This window comes from Sapajus apella, unplaced genomic scaffold, assembly GCF_009761245.1.
Source record: "Sapajus apella isolate SASKATOON/1434 unplaced genomic scaffold, GSC_monkey_1.0 scaffold77, whole genome shotgun sequence".
NCBI lineage: Eukaryota > Metazoa > Chordata > Mammalia > Primates > Cebidae > Sapajus > Sapajus apella.
The window spans coordinates 7525087-7539648 of NW_022437017.1; the positions used below are offsets into that span (position 1 = coordinate 7525087).

General features: G+C 56.8%; 2 protein-coding genes across 3 annotated transcripts in view; one reads left to right on the forward strand and one right to left on the reverse strand.

Moving 5' to 3' along the window:
* The window catches only part of APBA3 (amyloid beta precursor protein binding family A member 3), a 10695-nt gene extending 4624 nt beyond the window's left edge, over window positions 1–6071 (forward strand). For both annotated transcript variants that reach the window (XM_032252263.1, XM_032252264.1), the window contains exons 4-11: window positions 2414–2559; window positions 2644–2730; window positions 2824–2982; window positions 3700–3879; window positions 3976–4188; window positions 5417–5536; window positions 5622–5762; window positions 5849–6071. In XM_032252263.1, coding sequence (XP_032108154.1) covers window positions 2414–2559; window positions 2644–2730; window positions 2824–2982; window positions 3700–3879; window positions 3976–4188; window positions 5417–5536; window positions 5622–5762; window positions 5849–5920 — 1118 coding nt within the window. In that variant the 3' untranslated portion in view covers window positions 5921–6071. The remainder of the gene's footprint in view (window positions 1–2413; window positions 2560–2643; window positions 2731–2823; window positions 2983–3699; window positions 3880–3975; window positions 4189–5416; window positions 5537–5621; window positions 5763–5848) is intronic.
* A 91-nt stretch (window positions 6072–6162) lies between these two features.
* TJP3 (tight junction protein 3) overlaps window positions 6163–14562 on the reverse strand; it is a 19272-nt gene continuing 10872 nt past the window's right edge. The window contains 8 exon segments of the mRNA XM_032252495.1: window positions 6163–6392; window positions 7125–7171; window positions 8392–8524; window positions 8526–8656; window positions 9568–9668; window positions 9742–9952; window positions 10330–10400; window positions 12387–12576. Of these exon segments, the coding sequence (XP_032108386.1) occupies window positions 6290–6392; window positions 7125–7171; window positions 8392–8524; window positions 8526–8656; window positions 9568–9668; window positions 9742–9952; window positions 10330–10400; window positions 12387–12576 (987 nt within the window). The 3' untranslated portion in view covers window positions 6163–6289.

The window sequence follows — 14562 nt, forward strand, 5'->3', positions numbered from 1 at the left end:
TTTTTTTTTTTCATTGAAATGGAGTCTTGCTCTGTCTCCTAGGCTGGGCTAGATCTCGGCTCACTGCAACCTCCGCCTTCTGGGCTCAGGCAATTCTCCTGCCTCAGCCTCCCGAGTAGTTGGGATTACAGGTGTGCGCCACCACGCCCAGCTAATTTTTGTACTTTTAGTAGAGATGCGGTTTTACCATCTTGGCCAGGATGGTCTCAAACTCCTGACCTCATGATCCGCCCACCTCGGCCTCCCAAAGTGCTGGGATGACAGGCGTGTGAGGCACCACACCTGGCCTTAAATTACTTTTTTCATACTAAATCTTCAGTATTTAGTGTGTATTTTCTTTCTTTTGTTTCTTTTCTTTTCTTTTTTTCTTTCTGACAGAGTCTTGCTCTGTTGCCAGGCTGGAGTGCAGTGGCACGATCTCGGCTCACTGCAGCCTCCACCTCCTGGGTTCAAGCGATTCTCCTGCCTCAGCCTCCCGAGTAGCTGGGACTACAGGCGCACACCACCATGCCCAGCTAATTTTTTTTTTTTTTTTTGTATTTTTAGTAGAGACAGGGTTTCACCATCCGCCAGGATGATCTTGATCCCTTGACCTCATGATCCACCCACCTCAGCCTCCCAAAGTGCTGGGATGACAGCCGTGAGCCACCGCACCTGGCCCTAGTGTGTGTTCTCTACTTAAACACCTCTATTCAGATGAGCCACATTTCAAGTTGTGATGGCTGCGTGTGCCTGGTGATTTCCACAGCGAATGGCACATCTCTGGAACCCCAGAGTGGAGCTCTTGTTCCAGAATGCTCAGCTCCTGAAGGACTGTGGGCAGAACTGGCTGTGGTGTAAATTCACTTAGGGGTGTCCTGAACTGGGTCCTACGCCTGTGCTTCTAAACCAAAATGCGGTGGTTACTCGTTAGAACATCCTAAGGCTGCTGGCAGACCTGTCCGACTCTAGGTACCTCAGGGAATTTTAGACCATGGGAGTGAAGCTTTTTATTTTTCCTTTTTGTTTTTGGAGATGGAATCTCGCTCTTTCACCCAGGCTGGAGTGCAGTGGCGCGATCTTGGCTCGCCACGACCTCCGCTACCTGAGTTCAAGTGATTCTCCTGCCTCAGCCTCCCAAGTAGCTGGGATTACAGGCATGTGCCACCATGCCCGGCTAATCTTTGTATTTTTAATAGAGGCGGGGTTTCACCCTGTTGGCCAGGCTGGTCTCGAACTCCTGGTGAGATCTCAAGTGATCCACCCGCCTCAGCCTCCCAGAGTGCTGGGATTCCATGCGTGAGCCCCTGTGCCTGGCCAGGAGTAAAGCTTTATGTACTGTGGGCTGGGTTAGGAGTAGTCTTGGAATCCCCGGTGTAGCCAAAGGTGTGAACTACTGAAGGAGATTCTGGAACCACGGGAAGAGCTGCCTGCTGCTATGGTGGTTAAGCTGTTCCAGAATCATGGCGCAGAGAAGTCCGATTCTAGAGTGAGAGTACGTTTCTAGAACTTCTGACAGAATTGCGATGAGACCTGTCAGAGAGTTCTGGAATCGAGGGTCAGAACCCAGCTGTGGTTCTGGACTGCGTGGGAATATTCGACATGTGCCAGTTCTCTTTCTATCCTGGGCAGTTCTACAAGCCGGGAACAGAACTGCCTGCTGTCCCTGGCTGGCCGGAGACAGTTCTAGAGCAGTGGGCAGAGTTGGGCGGCTCTCGATTGATTGAGGGAATTCCAGAACCAAGAAGCAGGGGACAACTATCATTCTAGAATGTTGTAAGGTTTAGAAATAGGCGTGGGCTGGGCGCGGTGGCTCACGCCTGCCATCCCAGCACTTTGGGAGGCCGAGGCGGGCGGATCGCTTGAGGCCAGGAGTTTGAGACCAGCCTGGCCGACGTGGCGAAACCACATCTCTACTAAAAATACAAAAATTAGCCGGGTGTGGTGGCAGGCACCTGTAATCCCAGCCACTGAGGAGGCTGAGGCAAGAGAATCGCTTTAACCCGGGAGGCGGAGGCTGCAGTGAGCCGAGATCGCGCCGCTGCACTCCAGCCTGGGTGACAGAGAAGACCCTGTCTCAAAAAAAATAAATTATTTAAAATAGAGTGGGACCGTCTGGTTCTGGCCTGATCTTGGAATTCTGGGAACCCGGGGTGAAGGTATCTGTGGGTGCTACATCTGGCTTTTAATCCAGCCATCGTCTGGACTCACTGGCTTTCCGCTCTGTGAGTCCTTGAGGGGTGAACAGAAGGCTCTAGCCTGTGCGGGCCAAGCTGCTTGGATGGTTCTAGAACAGTGGGCGGTGCTTCCTGGCTGGAGAGTGCTAAGCCAACAGCTAGAACTCTGCCTCCTAACCATCTGGAGAGCGCAGCCCCAGCGCAGAGCCCATGGGAGTGGGCTTCCGAGGGCCGACCTGCTCTGCTGTCACCCTCAGTTCCTGGTCCCTGTGACCATGAGGACCTTCTGGATGGTGTCATATTTGGGGCCAGGTACCTGGGCTCCACTCAGCTGGTGTCCGAGCGGAACCCGCCCACCAGCATGCGCATGGCCCAGGCCCGGGAGGCCATGGAGCGCGTCAAGGTGAGAAGAGGGGCCGGGGGGGGGCGGGCGGTAGGCTGCGGGCTGGGTCTGCGGGGGCCGCCACCTCCCACACTGCACCCACAGGCGCCCGACGGGGAGACCCAGCCCATGACAGAGGTGGACCTCTTCGTCTCCACCAAGAGGATCAAGGTCTTGACGGCGGACTCCCAGGTGCGGGGCAGGGACCTGACCCCAGGGACGAGGGTGAGGCGACTGGGCCTGGCACGGCCCCCAGCCCACGCAGGCTGCCTCTCCCGCCCGCAGGAGGCCATGATGGACCACGCCCTGCATACCATCTCCTACATCGCCGACATCGGCTGCGTGCTGGTGCTGATCGCACGGCGGCGGCGGACACGGGGGCCGGCACCCCAGGACCACGGCCGCCTCCACAGGATGCTGTGCCACGTATTCCACGCGGAGGACGTGAGCAGCCGGTGCCCCCGCTGCGCCTGGCACTTAACCTCCCACCCAGAAGCTTATTTTTGCATTCTTTTTTTGGGTCAGGGTCTCCCTGTCACCAGGCCGAAGTGCACCTGTAGCCTCCACCCCGCAGGCCCAAGTGATCCTCCCACCTCAGCCTCCCTAGTAGCTGGGACCACAGGGATGTTGCCACGCCTGGCTAATTTTTGTATTTTTTGTAGAGACAGGTTCTCGCTCAGTCTGTTGCCCAGGTAAACGTAGGAAACTCCCGGGCTCAAGCGATCCACCCACCTCGGCCTCCCAGAGCGTTGGGATCATAGGCGTGAGCCACCTCGCCCAGCCTCCCATAAGCCTCCAAGACTCAGCCGACTCCCCGAAACCTTGCCCGCTCCTGGGTTGTCCCTGTGGGACCCCTGATGGGACCCATCAGCCCCAGGCCCCCTGGCTGGCCCTCTGGTAGCTTTTCCCACAGGCCGTGCACAGGGAGCTGCTCCCTCATTGTCCCCCAGCCCAGGGCTGCCCCCCCTCCCTTCTCCCTGTAGACACCCGAGGATCCGGCCATCTCGCCAGCTCCCCACAAAGCCCTAGGGCAGGAGGCTGAGTCCTGGGACTCTCACCCCAGGTGGGGATAGGAGGGCTGAGCTCTGAGGACCCTGGGGACTTCGGGAACCTGGAGGAGGGGGGTGGGACTCCCCAGGGACACGCCGCCCCTCCCCGCAGGCCCAACTCATCGCCCAGGCCATCGGCCAGGCCTTCGCCGCCGCCTACAGCCAGTTCCTGCGGGAAAGCGGCATTGACCCCAGCCAGGTGGGCACGCACCCGAGCCTGGGCACCGCCGGCCCCGGCCACCTCCACAACGGGGACCTGGACCACTTCTCCAACAGGGACAACTGCAGGGAGGTGAGTGAGGCGCTGGGCAGCCCCCGCCCGGCCCTTGCCCGCCCGTTCCTGCACCAGGCCCCGCCCAGCAGCCTCCACGTCCCCTCTGTGTCTCAGGTGCACCTCGAGAAGCGGCGAGGGGAGGGCCTGGGTGTGGCCCTGGTGGAGTCGGGCTGGGGCTCCCTGCTGCCCACGGCCGTCATCGCCAACCTGCTGCACGGGGGCCCCGCCGAGCGCTCAGGGGCCCTCAGCATCGGGGACCGCCTGACTGCCATCAATGGGACCAGCCTGGTGGGGCTGCCCCTGGCCGCGTGCCAGGCTGCCGTCCGCGTGAGTTTCCCGGGGTGGCAGAGTGCCCACGCTCCCAGGAAGGGGCACTGAGTCCCAGAGAGGACTTCCCTCTCCAGGTCTCTCCAGCCCAGCTAGGAGGGAGAAAGTCAAACTTTAGAAGTCCGACTGGTGTGCCCTCAGGGACACTGGGCCTGGGGAAGGGAGGCTGCTTATCCAGGGCACCTCCGTGGTGCCAGAGCCAGGGTAGAAATACGGGTGGTCCAGCTCCAGGGCCGGGCGGCTTTCTCTCTGCCAAGAGACAGCTGATGTCTAGGGGGTGGTTTGTTTGAGACAGGGTCTCACTCTGTTGCCCAGGCTGGAGTGCCGCAGTGCAGCTGTGGCTGGTTGCAGCCTTGACCTCCTGGGCTCAAGCAGTTCTCCTGCCTCGGCCTCCCAAGTAGCTGGGACCTCAGGTGTGCCCCACCACGCCCAGCTGATTGTTGTACTTTTTGTAGAGATGGGGTTTCACTATGTTGTCCAGGCTGGTCTTGAACTCCTGGCCTCAAGTGATCCACCTGCCTTAGCCTCCCACAGGACTGGTGCTCGGCCATGTTTTTGAATCTTTTTTTTTTTTGAGACGGAGTCTTGGTCTGTCAGCAGGCTGCAGTGCAGTGGCGCAATCTCAGCTCACTGCAACCTCCGCTTCCTGGGTTCAGGTGATTCTCCTGCCTCAGCCTCTCGAGTAGCTGGGACCACAGGCGTGCACCACCATGCCCAGCTAAATTTTTTTGTATTTTTGGTAGAGACAGAGTTTCACCATGTTGGTCAGGATGGTCTTGATCTCTTGACCTCGGGATCCGCCCGCCTCAGCCTCCCAAAGTGCTGAGATTACAGGTGTGAGTCACCGCACCCGGCCTGTTTTTGAATCTTAACCTTTGTTGCTCAGATGGGGAAACTGAGGCCCAGAGATAGGGAGGGACTTGCCCCAGTTGGAGGGACGAGGCCGCGGTCTGCACAGCTTCCTGCAGAACGTTTGCCGTCTGCCTGGAGAGCCCGGCCGCCAGCTTGGCCTTCGGCCATAAGGAAGCCGTCGGGCTTGGTTCAGACGGCTTCCACCCCGAGCCCACCGGGCCCGAGTCTGTCCTTCACCACATCTGAGGCTCTACCAGAACTCAGTCCCTGGACTCCAGGTCTCTGGTTTACAAGAGGGTAAACTGAGGCCCAGAGGGAGCTACAGCCTGCCAAGCTGTCTGGCAGCTCAGTGACGCCAACAGCCCCCGTCCCACAGGAGACGAAGTCGCAGACATCAGTGACACTCAGCATTGTCCACTGCCCACCCGTCACCACGGCCATCATCCGCCGGCCCCACGCCCGCGAGCAGCTGGGCTTCTGCGTGGAGGATGGCATCGTGAGGCCCTGGCCCCGGCCCGGGGTGGGGGGTGGGGTGGCCCCAAGCGCGGCCCCTGAGCAGCAACGCCCCTTGCGTCCCCCAGATCTGCAGCCTCCTCCGCGGAGGCATCGCCGAGCGTGGGGGCATCCGCGTCGGCCACCGCATCATTGAGATCAACGGGCAGAGCGTGGTGGCCATGCCGCACACCCGCATCATCCAGTTGCTCACCGAGGCCTACGGCGAGGTGTGCAGGTGGTGAGTGGTGGCCCGGGGCGTCCCCCGCCGGGGCCCGGGACCTGCCCTGAACGCCCATCCGCCTCCTCTCCCCAGGTGCACATCAAGACGATGCCCGCCGCCACATACCGCCTCCTTACAGGCCAGGAGCAGCCCGTGTACCTGTGACCGCCCTGTCCCCCGCCTGCCACCGTGCCTTCGCCTCCACGGCCCTGGAGTCCCGTCCCAGGCCCGCCTTGGCTGGCCAGGACCCCAGCGGTTCCTTGGTCCTGTATGATTTCCTAATACACAAACAGTAAAAGCTTATCCAGTCGGCAAAGCCTCGGATCAGGCTCTGTGGGACCGCGGACAGTGAGTCCGGGGCCGGCCCGCTCCCCCGCCTTGTCCTCCCGGAAGCCGTCGGAAGCCGGTGCTGCGAAAATACTCGGTTTATTAAAGACCAGGCGGAGGGGGCAGGGTTGTGGGTTCCGTGGGGAAACTGAGCCCCAGCCCCAGGGAGGGAGGAGGAGGACAGACCGGCTGGCAGCCTGGAGGAGGTCACACGTCCGTGGCGGGCCCCCAGTCGTAGCCGTCCTCGTCAGAGGATTCCACGTCGCGGGCTCGTGTAAACTTTTTCTTCAGAGCTTCCCGTTCGTAGGTCCTGGGGACCAGGAGATAGAATGGAGGCTGTGGGTGAGGAGGCTGTGAAACTGCCCACCAGAAACTGAGGCCGACCCCGTGCTGGGCACGGGGGGTGTGGGCAGAGAGAAGCACATCGGGCCATTCCTTGTGTTGTTTTTGGTTTTGTTTTTGTTTTTTTTTTTTTTTTTTAGAGACAGTCTCGCTCTTGTTGCCCAGGCTGGAGTGCAGTGGCGCAATCTTGGGTCACCACAACCTCCGCCTCCCGGGTTCAAGGGATTCTCTCCCCTCAGCCTCCCGAATAGCTGGGATTACAGGTGTGCATCACCACACCCAGCTAACTTTGTATTTTTAGTAGAGACGGGGTTTCTCCATGTTGGTCAGGCTGGTCTCGAACTCCTGACCTCAGTTGATCCGCTGCCCCGGCCTCCCAAAGTGCTGGGATTACAGGTGTGAGCCACCTCGCCCGGCTGGGTAGGGCCTTGTTAGCAAACTCCTATGCATCCCTCAAAGCCCCAGCTGCAATGTCCTGCCCTTCAAGAAGGCTTCCCAGTCCTCCCTCAGGAAGTGGATTCCTACTCCCTTGGCCCTGATGATGCAGAGCTTACAGAAGCTCTGTCAGACTCTGTCTTCCCCACTAGGGGGTAGGGGCACCATGACGGCAGTGCTTGGATATAGAGCTCTGCCTTAACCCCAGAGTCTGAGTCCCAAGGGAAGGGTTGGGGGCCCCCAATCTGGAATATGGAGCTCTTACCGCATGCTGTCCTGTCGCCACTGACCCTGCGGGTGGCGGCTGTCAACCTGGGAGGAGAGGGAGAAAGGAGCTTCACAATTCACCCCAGAGCATGGTAAGTCGGGATCAATCACTGCCATCGTCCCATCCCCCACTCTGGCTCGGGCGGTGCTGCCCGTGTGTTAACTCCCTGACAAGTCTGCGGGTCATCCCCAAACCTAAATGAGGAAACTGAGGCTGGATAGGGGAAGGCCTCAGCTGAGACCTCCTAGCTTGTCAGCAAAGGGGGAATTGGGTTTCTCCTCTGCGCAGGTCCTAATAGGGCCACTGCCATGAGTTCACGTATGTAAGGGTCTTAGAAGAGTGGCTGCTCCACATGCAGGCTGCCGTGGACAGTTGAGCAGGTTGGGTACTGCACAAGCCTAGAAAAATCATCCTAATCATAGAGTGTGGAAGATGATGCTGAGGGATACAGACTAAGAGCTACATACATGTGTTACCGTTACGACAGCTGGGCGCAGTGGTCCACGCCTGTAATCCCAGCACTTTGGGAGGCCGAGGCAGATCACCTGAGGTCAGGAGTTCGAGACCAGCCTGGCCAACATGGCGAAACACTAACTACTAAGAATACAAAAAAAAACCAGCCGAGTGTGGTGGTGCACGCCTGTAATCCCAGCTACTTGGGAGGCTGAGGCAGGAGAATCGCTTAAACACAGGAGGAGGAGGTTGTAGTGAGCCGAGATCGTGCCACTGCACTCCAGCCTGGGTGACGGAGTGAGCCTAACTCAAAAAAAAAAAAAAAAAAAAAAAAACCAGGCTCGGTGGCTGACGTCTGTCATCCCAGCACTTTGGGAGGCTGAGGCGGGTGGATCACGAGGTCAGGAGTTTGAGACCAGCCTGGCCAAGACGGTGAAACCCTGTCTCTATGAAAAATGCAAAAATTAGTTGGGCATGGTGGCAGGCACCTGTAATCCCAGCTACTCAAGAGGCTGAGGCAGGAGAACCGCTCGAACCCGGGCGGCAGAGGTCGCAGTGAGCCGAGATCACGCCACCGCACTCCGGCCTGGGCGACAGAGCAAGACTCCATCTCAAAAAAAGAAATGGCTGAAGTTGCTCAGTGCCATGTGGGTCTCGGCTACCCCAGGTCTGAGTCCCGGTAACCAGCCTGACCAGGGAAGCCGTGTTCATTGACGTTTTGGTAGAAAACGGGCTTCCCAGTGTGTGTCTGCCCTGTGCTGGGGTCCCCGCCAGAGACCCTCCCCAGGACTGCCCCCCATGTCCCCCACACCTGGGCCTCCCAGTGAGCCGAGATTCTCCCATGATCCCTCGGGCTCTGGGGCTCATCCTCCTGCACAGGCTCCGAGGACCGGGCCAGGGCCGGAGCCGGGGGCTCATCGTCCACATCCGTGTGGGCCCCCCCCCTCGCCGTCCGTGCAGCCCTCGCCGTCCGTCTCATAGTCGCTGTTGACACGGCTGTCGCAGCTGAGGTCGGCAGAGCTGTCGGCCAGGCCGCGGTGAGGGAGGTCTAGGTTGTCCTCCAAGGAGCCGTCCAGCTGCGGGGTGAGCGTGGATGCCGTGGCTGGCCCCGGCCAGGACCCTAGCCCCCACCCACGACAGCCCCCACCTTCAAACTCCAGTCCCAGATCAAGGCAAGGATCCCGGCGCCTCCAGTCCCTGTGGAGCCTTCGCTGCCAGACTCCAGGTGAGCTGTGTCCATTGACCCTTCACCCGAGGCTCAGCCGCCACATCCAAGCTGAGTCCCAAACCTTGACTGCAGCCCCAGAAGACTCCATTCTCTTTTTGGGTTTTTTTTGTGTGTGTGTGAGACAGCCTCATCCAGGCCGGAGTGCTGTGGCGCAATCTCTGCCCACTGCAACCTCCACCTCCCGGGTCAAGGGATTCTGCCTCAGCCTCCCTAGTGGCTGGGATGACAGGCATGAACCACCGTGCCCCACTGACTCCATTCTCAAAACATTTCCTCTGGGCCAGGTGCGGTGGCTCACACCTGTCATCCCAGCACTTTAGGAGGCTGAGGCAGGCAGATCACCTGAGGTCAGCAGATCGAGACCAGCCTGACCAACATGGTGAAACCTCGTCTTTACTAAAAATACGAAAATTAGCCAGGCATGGTGGCACATGCCTGTAATCCCAGCTACTCAGGAGGCTGAGGCAGGAGAACCGCTTGAACCCAGGAGGCGGAGGTTGCAGTGAGCTGAGATCGAGCCACTGCACTCCAGCCTGGGCAGCAGAGCGAGACTCCATCTCAAACAAAAAGCAGCTCCTCCAGTCTCATCTTACCCCAGCTTCCAGGCCAAAACCCTCATCTCAGGTCCCATCTTGACCTCAGCTGCAATCCTGACCCCCGACCAAGCCCTAACCCCAGACACAGGCTGCAGACCCCAGCTGGGCAGCGCAGGGTCTGTGGGACCCCCGTGCTCCCCACCCACCTGCACCGCAGCAGTACCTGATCTTCTGCCGTCCAGATGGGCCGTGTCTGCTGCTCTCGAATGATGGCCTTGAGCTCCTGGTACCAGGCGTCACTCGTGCCATTCAGAGCGATGGTGGCTGCAGGGAGGGGACATTAGTGTGCGCAGGAGACCCATGCCGGGGCCCACCCGCCTACCCTGGGACATCCAACCTGTAAAGAGGTGGCCGCTGTGCTTCCGCAGCTTCTGGGCTTGGGCGTAGAGGCGGCGGGAGCTGCGGCGGGAGGCAGGTGCCAGCCACTGGCGCAGTGCCTTGAGGGCCGGCCGGCTCTCGGGGGCGAAGAAGACCACGATGGGGTAGTACTGCACATAGTTGAGGCGCTCGATGGCGGAGGGGGTGACATCCAGGAGCGCATGCTTGTCCTGGGCCAGGCCCGCGGAGGTTGGGGTGAGGGTGATTGCAGCAGGGTAGACAGAGAGAAAGATGGAAAGATGAAGAGTCTGAGGTCAGAGTGGACCCCAGCCTCTTACATCCACGGTCTAGCATGTTGGGGTTGGGGGTGGGTAATAGCCCAGGCCACAGCATCCTGGGGCATCCAAGCCCCAACCTGGGTCTCACTGCCTCTGCCCCTGTTTGACTCTGGGAAGCCCTCTCGGGCCTCCTGCCTCACAAAGCTTCCTAGAGGGGCTCCATGGGAGGCTGCACTCGTGGGGTGTGGGCTGAGAACAGGTCAGAACATTCAGTTGGATGCTCGGCTTCCCCCTTCCATGAAAGGCACCTGTAGTAGGGCCTGGCTTACTTTTTCTGCAATCACCCGCACGGTGTCCAGTTTGATGATCTTGGAGGGGCTGTCCGTCCTGGACACGGTCTCTGTGGACGGGAGAGAGGACCAGCAGCTTCAGGAGGGCAGCCCCCGGCCCTCAGATTCATGCCCACCTGCCCCGCCCCTGCTCAAGAAGCCACCACGGCTCCCCATTACCCTGGAGAGAAACCCTCCAGCAGCAGTCCTCCTGTTGGCCAAGTGCCAGACACTGCACTCACGTCCCCTCCTGACCTCAGCCCTCACCTCCTCCTGAGGAGTGGGGCCGGCTGGTACAGGCCCATGTGGCAGATAGGGAAACTGAGGCTCAGAGACAAAAGGCCACTTGCTCAGGGTCACAGGGTCAGGGGCCTGATGCTGAGCCCCAGCTGCAGCCCCTGGCTCTCCCAGGCTCAGTCCCAACTCTGGGACTCTGCTCAGGCTGTGACCCCTCAGGAAGCTCCACTGTCACCCCCATCTGTCTTCTAGGACCTGAGAGGAGCATTGCTTCCTCCAGGAAGTCCTCTTGTATTGTGTGAAGTTTCAGGAAGGAGACACAGCCTGCCATGGAGGGATTCAAGGAGGGAGACACGACCTCTTCCCCGCTTTTTGCTTTTGTGGTTAAAGACATAAAATTTGCCATCTTTTTAAAATTTAATTCTTTTTTCTTTTATAGAAATGTAATTTTGCCATGTTGCCCAGGCTGGTCTGAAACTCCTGGGCTCAAGCGATCCTCACACCTTGGCCTCCCAAACTGCGGGGGTTTTAGACATCAGCCACCATACCTGGCCAAAATTTGCCATCTTAACTATTTTTGTTTTTTTTGTTTGTTTGTTTTGAGACAGGGTCTCCCTCTGTCACCCAGGCTGGAGTGCAGCGGTGTGATCTCTGCTGACTGCGCCCTCCGGCTCCTGGGCTCAAGCAATTCTCCTGCCTCAGCCTTCTGAGCAGCTGCGATTACAGGCATGCCATCGCGTCCAGCGAATTTATTAATTAATTTATTTATTTTTATCAGCTGACTAAAGGCAGATTAATAGGAAAAACGGAGTAAAAATTTATTTTTTTATATGAATGTACATAGTTTAACCATGATCAGTTGGAATACTTTAAACATTTTGATTTGTATGTGATATTTTATATATTCAAATTTATCAAAATTTCTGATTACTCTGTCAGTCTAGAATTAGAAAAGTTAAATTGCTAGGTCAAAGTGATTTAATATTTTATTCTTTTTTTGTTTATTTTTGTTTTTATTTATTTTTATTTTTTTAATTGCATTTTAGGTTTTGGGGCACATATGAAGAACATGCAACATACATGTTGCATAGGTACAGACATGGCAGCGTGATTTGCTGCCTTTTTTGTGTTTTTAGTAGAGACGGGGTTTTACCATGTTGGCCAGGATGGTCTTGAACTCCTGACCACTGTGCCCGGCCTCCTAAACTGTTTGTTTCTTTCTTTTTTATTTATTTATTTTTTTGAGACAGAGTCTTGCTCTGTCACCAACCTCTATCCCCCAGGTTCAAGTGATTCTCCTGCCTCAGCCCGAGTAGCTGTGACTACAGGCAAGCGTCACCATGCCCCACTAATTTTTGTATTTTTAGTAGAGACGGGGTTTCACCATGTTGACCAGGATGGTCTCGATCTCTTGTGATCCGCCCACTGTGGCCTCCCAAAGTGCTGAGATTACAGGTGTGAGCCACCACGCCCGGCCAGTCATATCTATGGTTGTGAATTTGGGGTCTTTTCCAGGGACCTTGCCTGTCCTGTTCACTGCTGTCTCAGATCAGTAAACTTCTCTTCAACAAGTAACAGGCGGTACTTTGCCTCAGCTGGCAGTGGCCACCGGTGAACTGTATTAAGGACTCAAAGGCTCTAAATCCAGGCAAACAGTGGCAGGATTGATTGAGCATGTCTGGCCTGGGCATTGGAGGGGGCCCTGGTGGCTCGCCTGCCTCACATTTGCCATCATTAGTCCAACTCTCCCCCCACCCCCTGCAAAACAGCAGCTGTAAAACGATTCACCAACGAGGTTTCCAGGGGATCTGGCGTCTCACCTGCGATTTCAAACTGGTCAGGCATCTCAGCAGTCAACTTCTGCATAGCAATGTCGGCCACGGGTCCCAGGATCACCACTGGGCGCTTGAAACTGGCTGAGGGGCAGAGACAAGTGAAAGAATCAAGGTCCCATTTGCGGTAAAGACTGCTAATGTGTTGTACAAACGCCTCCACTTCCTTATAATAAACAGCCTATTTAACCAGGACCATGGCTGCCCAGCCAAAGACTACATCTCCCAGTGTCCCTTGCAGCTAGGATGGCCATGTGACTAAATTCCAGCCAATGGAGTGCAAGCAGAATTGATGTGTGCATTACTGGGTTTCTTCCTTCAAAAGCAGGAATAAGCACCTCTCCTGCCTTCATTCCCTTTCTCCCTGGCTGTAGAGTCTCTTTTAGCAGTTGAACCTAGCTACCTCATAGTCAACCTAAGGGCCGCATCTGGCCCACTGCCTGTGTTTGTCAATAAAGTTTTATTGAAACAGAGTCACAGCCACTTGTTAATGTCCTGTCTGTGGCTACTTTTGAGGAAAACTGAGTAGTTCTGCCACAGACTAGCCCACAAAGCCTAAAATAGTTGCTGTGTGATCTTTTGCAGGAAAAGTGTGTTGACACCTGGCCTACCAGTTACACCATTTTACCACTGAAGACACAGTCACAGAAGCATCTTGAGTGGAGAAAAGCGGCACCCCAGGATCCTGGCAAGTTAATCCTTCTTTCTCCCTTTCTTTCTGTTTTATTTACTTATTTTTTTGAGACAGAGTCTCGCTCTGTCACCCAGGCTGGGGGTGCAGTGGTCTGCTCTCGGCTCACTGCAATGTCCCTCCGCCTCCCAGGTGCAAGTAATTCTCCTGCCTCAGCCTCCTGAGTAGCTGGGATTACAGGTGCAGGCCACCATGCCCGACTTGTTTCTGTTTTTTTAGTAGAGATGGTTTCACCATGCTGGCCAGGCTGGTCTTGAACTCCTGAACACAGGTGATCCACTCACCTCGGCCTGGGGTTACAGGCATGAGCCACCGGGCCTGGCCTCACTCTTTCGCCCAGGCTAGGGTGCAGTGGTGTGATCATAGCTCACTGCAGCCTCAAATTCTTGGGCTCAGGAGAAACAAAAAATTCCTGGGCTCGAGCGATCCTTGACCTTCTGAGTAGCTGGGACTAAAGGCACCAGTCACGACACCTAGCTAATTTTTTTGGATTTTCATAGAGATGGGGGTCTCACTGTGTTGCCCAGGCTGAACTCAAATTCCTGGGACCAAGCCAGCCTCCCACCTCAGCCTTTGCAAAGTGCTGGGATTGCAGGTGTGAGCCATTGCGTGCGGCCTCTTTTTTCCCTTTCTTCCAGGCTTCCTGGTCATATTTTTATGCTTTCACTGTCTGGGGATAGAAATTAACTGTTGTGGGGCAAGCCCGGTGGCTCATGCCTGTAATCCCAACACTTTGGGAGGCCGAGGCGGGAGGATCGCCTGAGGTCAGGAGTTCGAGACCAGCCTGGCCAATATGGTGAAACCCCGTCTCTGCTAAAAATACAAAAACCAGCCGGGCGTGGTGGCACGTGCCTGTAATCCCAGCTACTTGGGAGGCTGAGGCAGGAGAATCACTTGAACCTGGGATGCAGAGGTTGCAGTGAACTGCTGAGATCGTGCCACTGTACTCCTGCCTGGGCGACAGAGCAAGACTCCATTTCAAAAAAAAAAAAAGGACTGTGTGGACTTGTATTTCTAAGACTTTTGCATATGGATAGGAGCCACATTGCAGTGGCCGCATCAAAGGCTTCTCTCAAGGTCCGTTCACCCGTCCCAGGCAGCTTCCCATTCCCATCCCGCTTCTGTGGTTTTATTTTGAAAATCTGCTGCACCTGGGCTGCTTTTCTGTTGCTGCTGTTGATGTCTTCTTTAGAGATGGAGTCTCGCCTCGCTCTGTCACCCAGGCTGGAGTGCAGTGGTGCAGACTCGGCTCACTGCAACCTCCCCCTCCCGGGTTCAAGCGATTCTCCTGCCTCAGCCTCCTGAGTAGCTGGGATTACAGGTGCCTGCCACCACACCCAGCTAATTTTTTGTATTTTTAGTAGAGATAGGGTTTCGCCATGTTGGCCAGGCTGGTCTCGAACTCCTGACCTCAGGTGATCTGCCGCCTAGGCTTCCCAAAGCGCTGGGATTACAAGCATCAGCCACCACCCC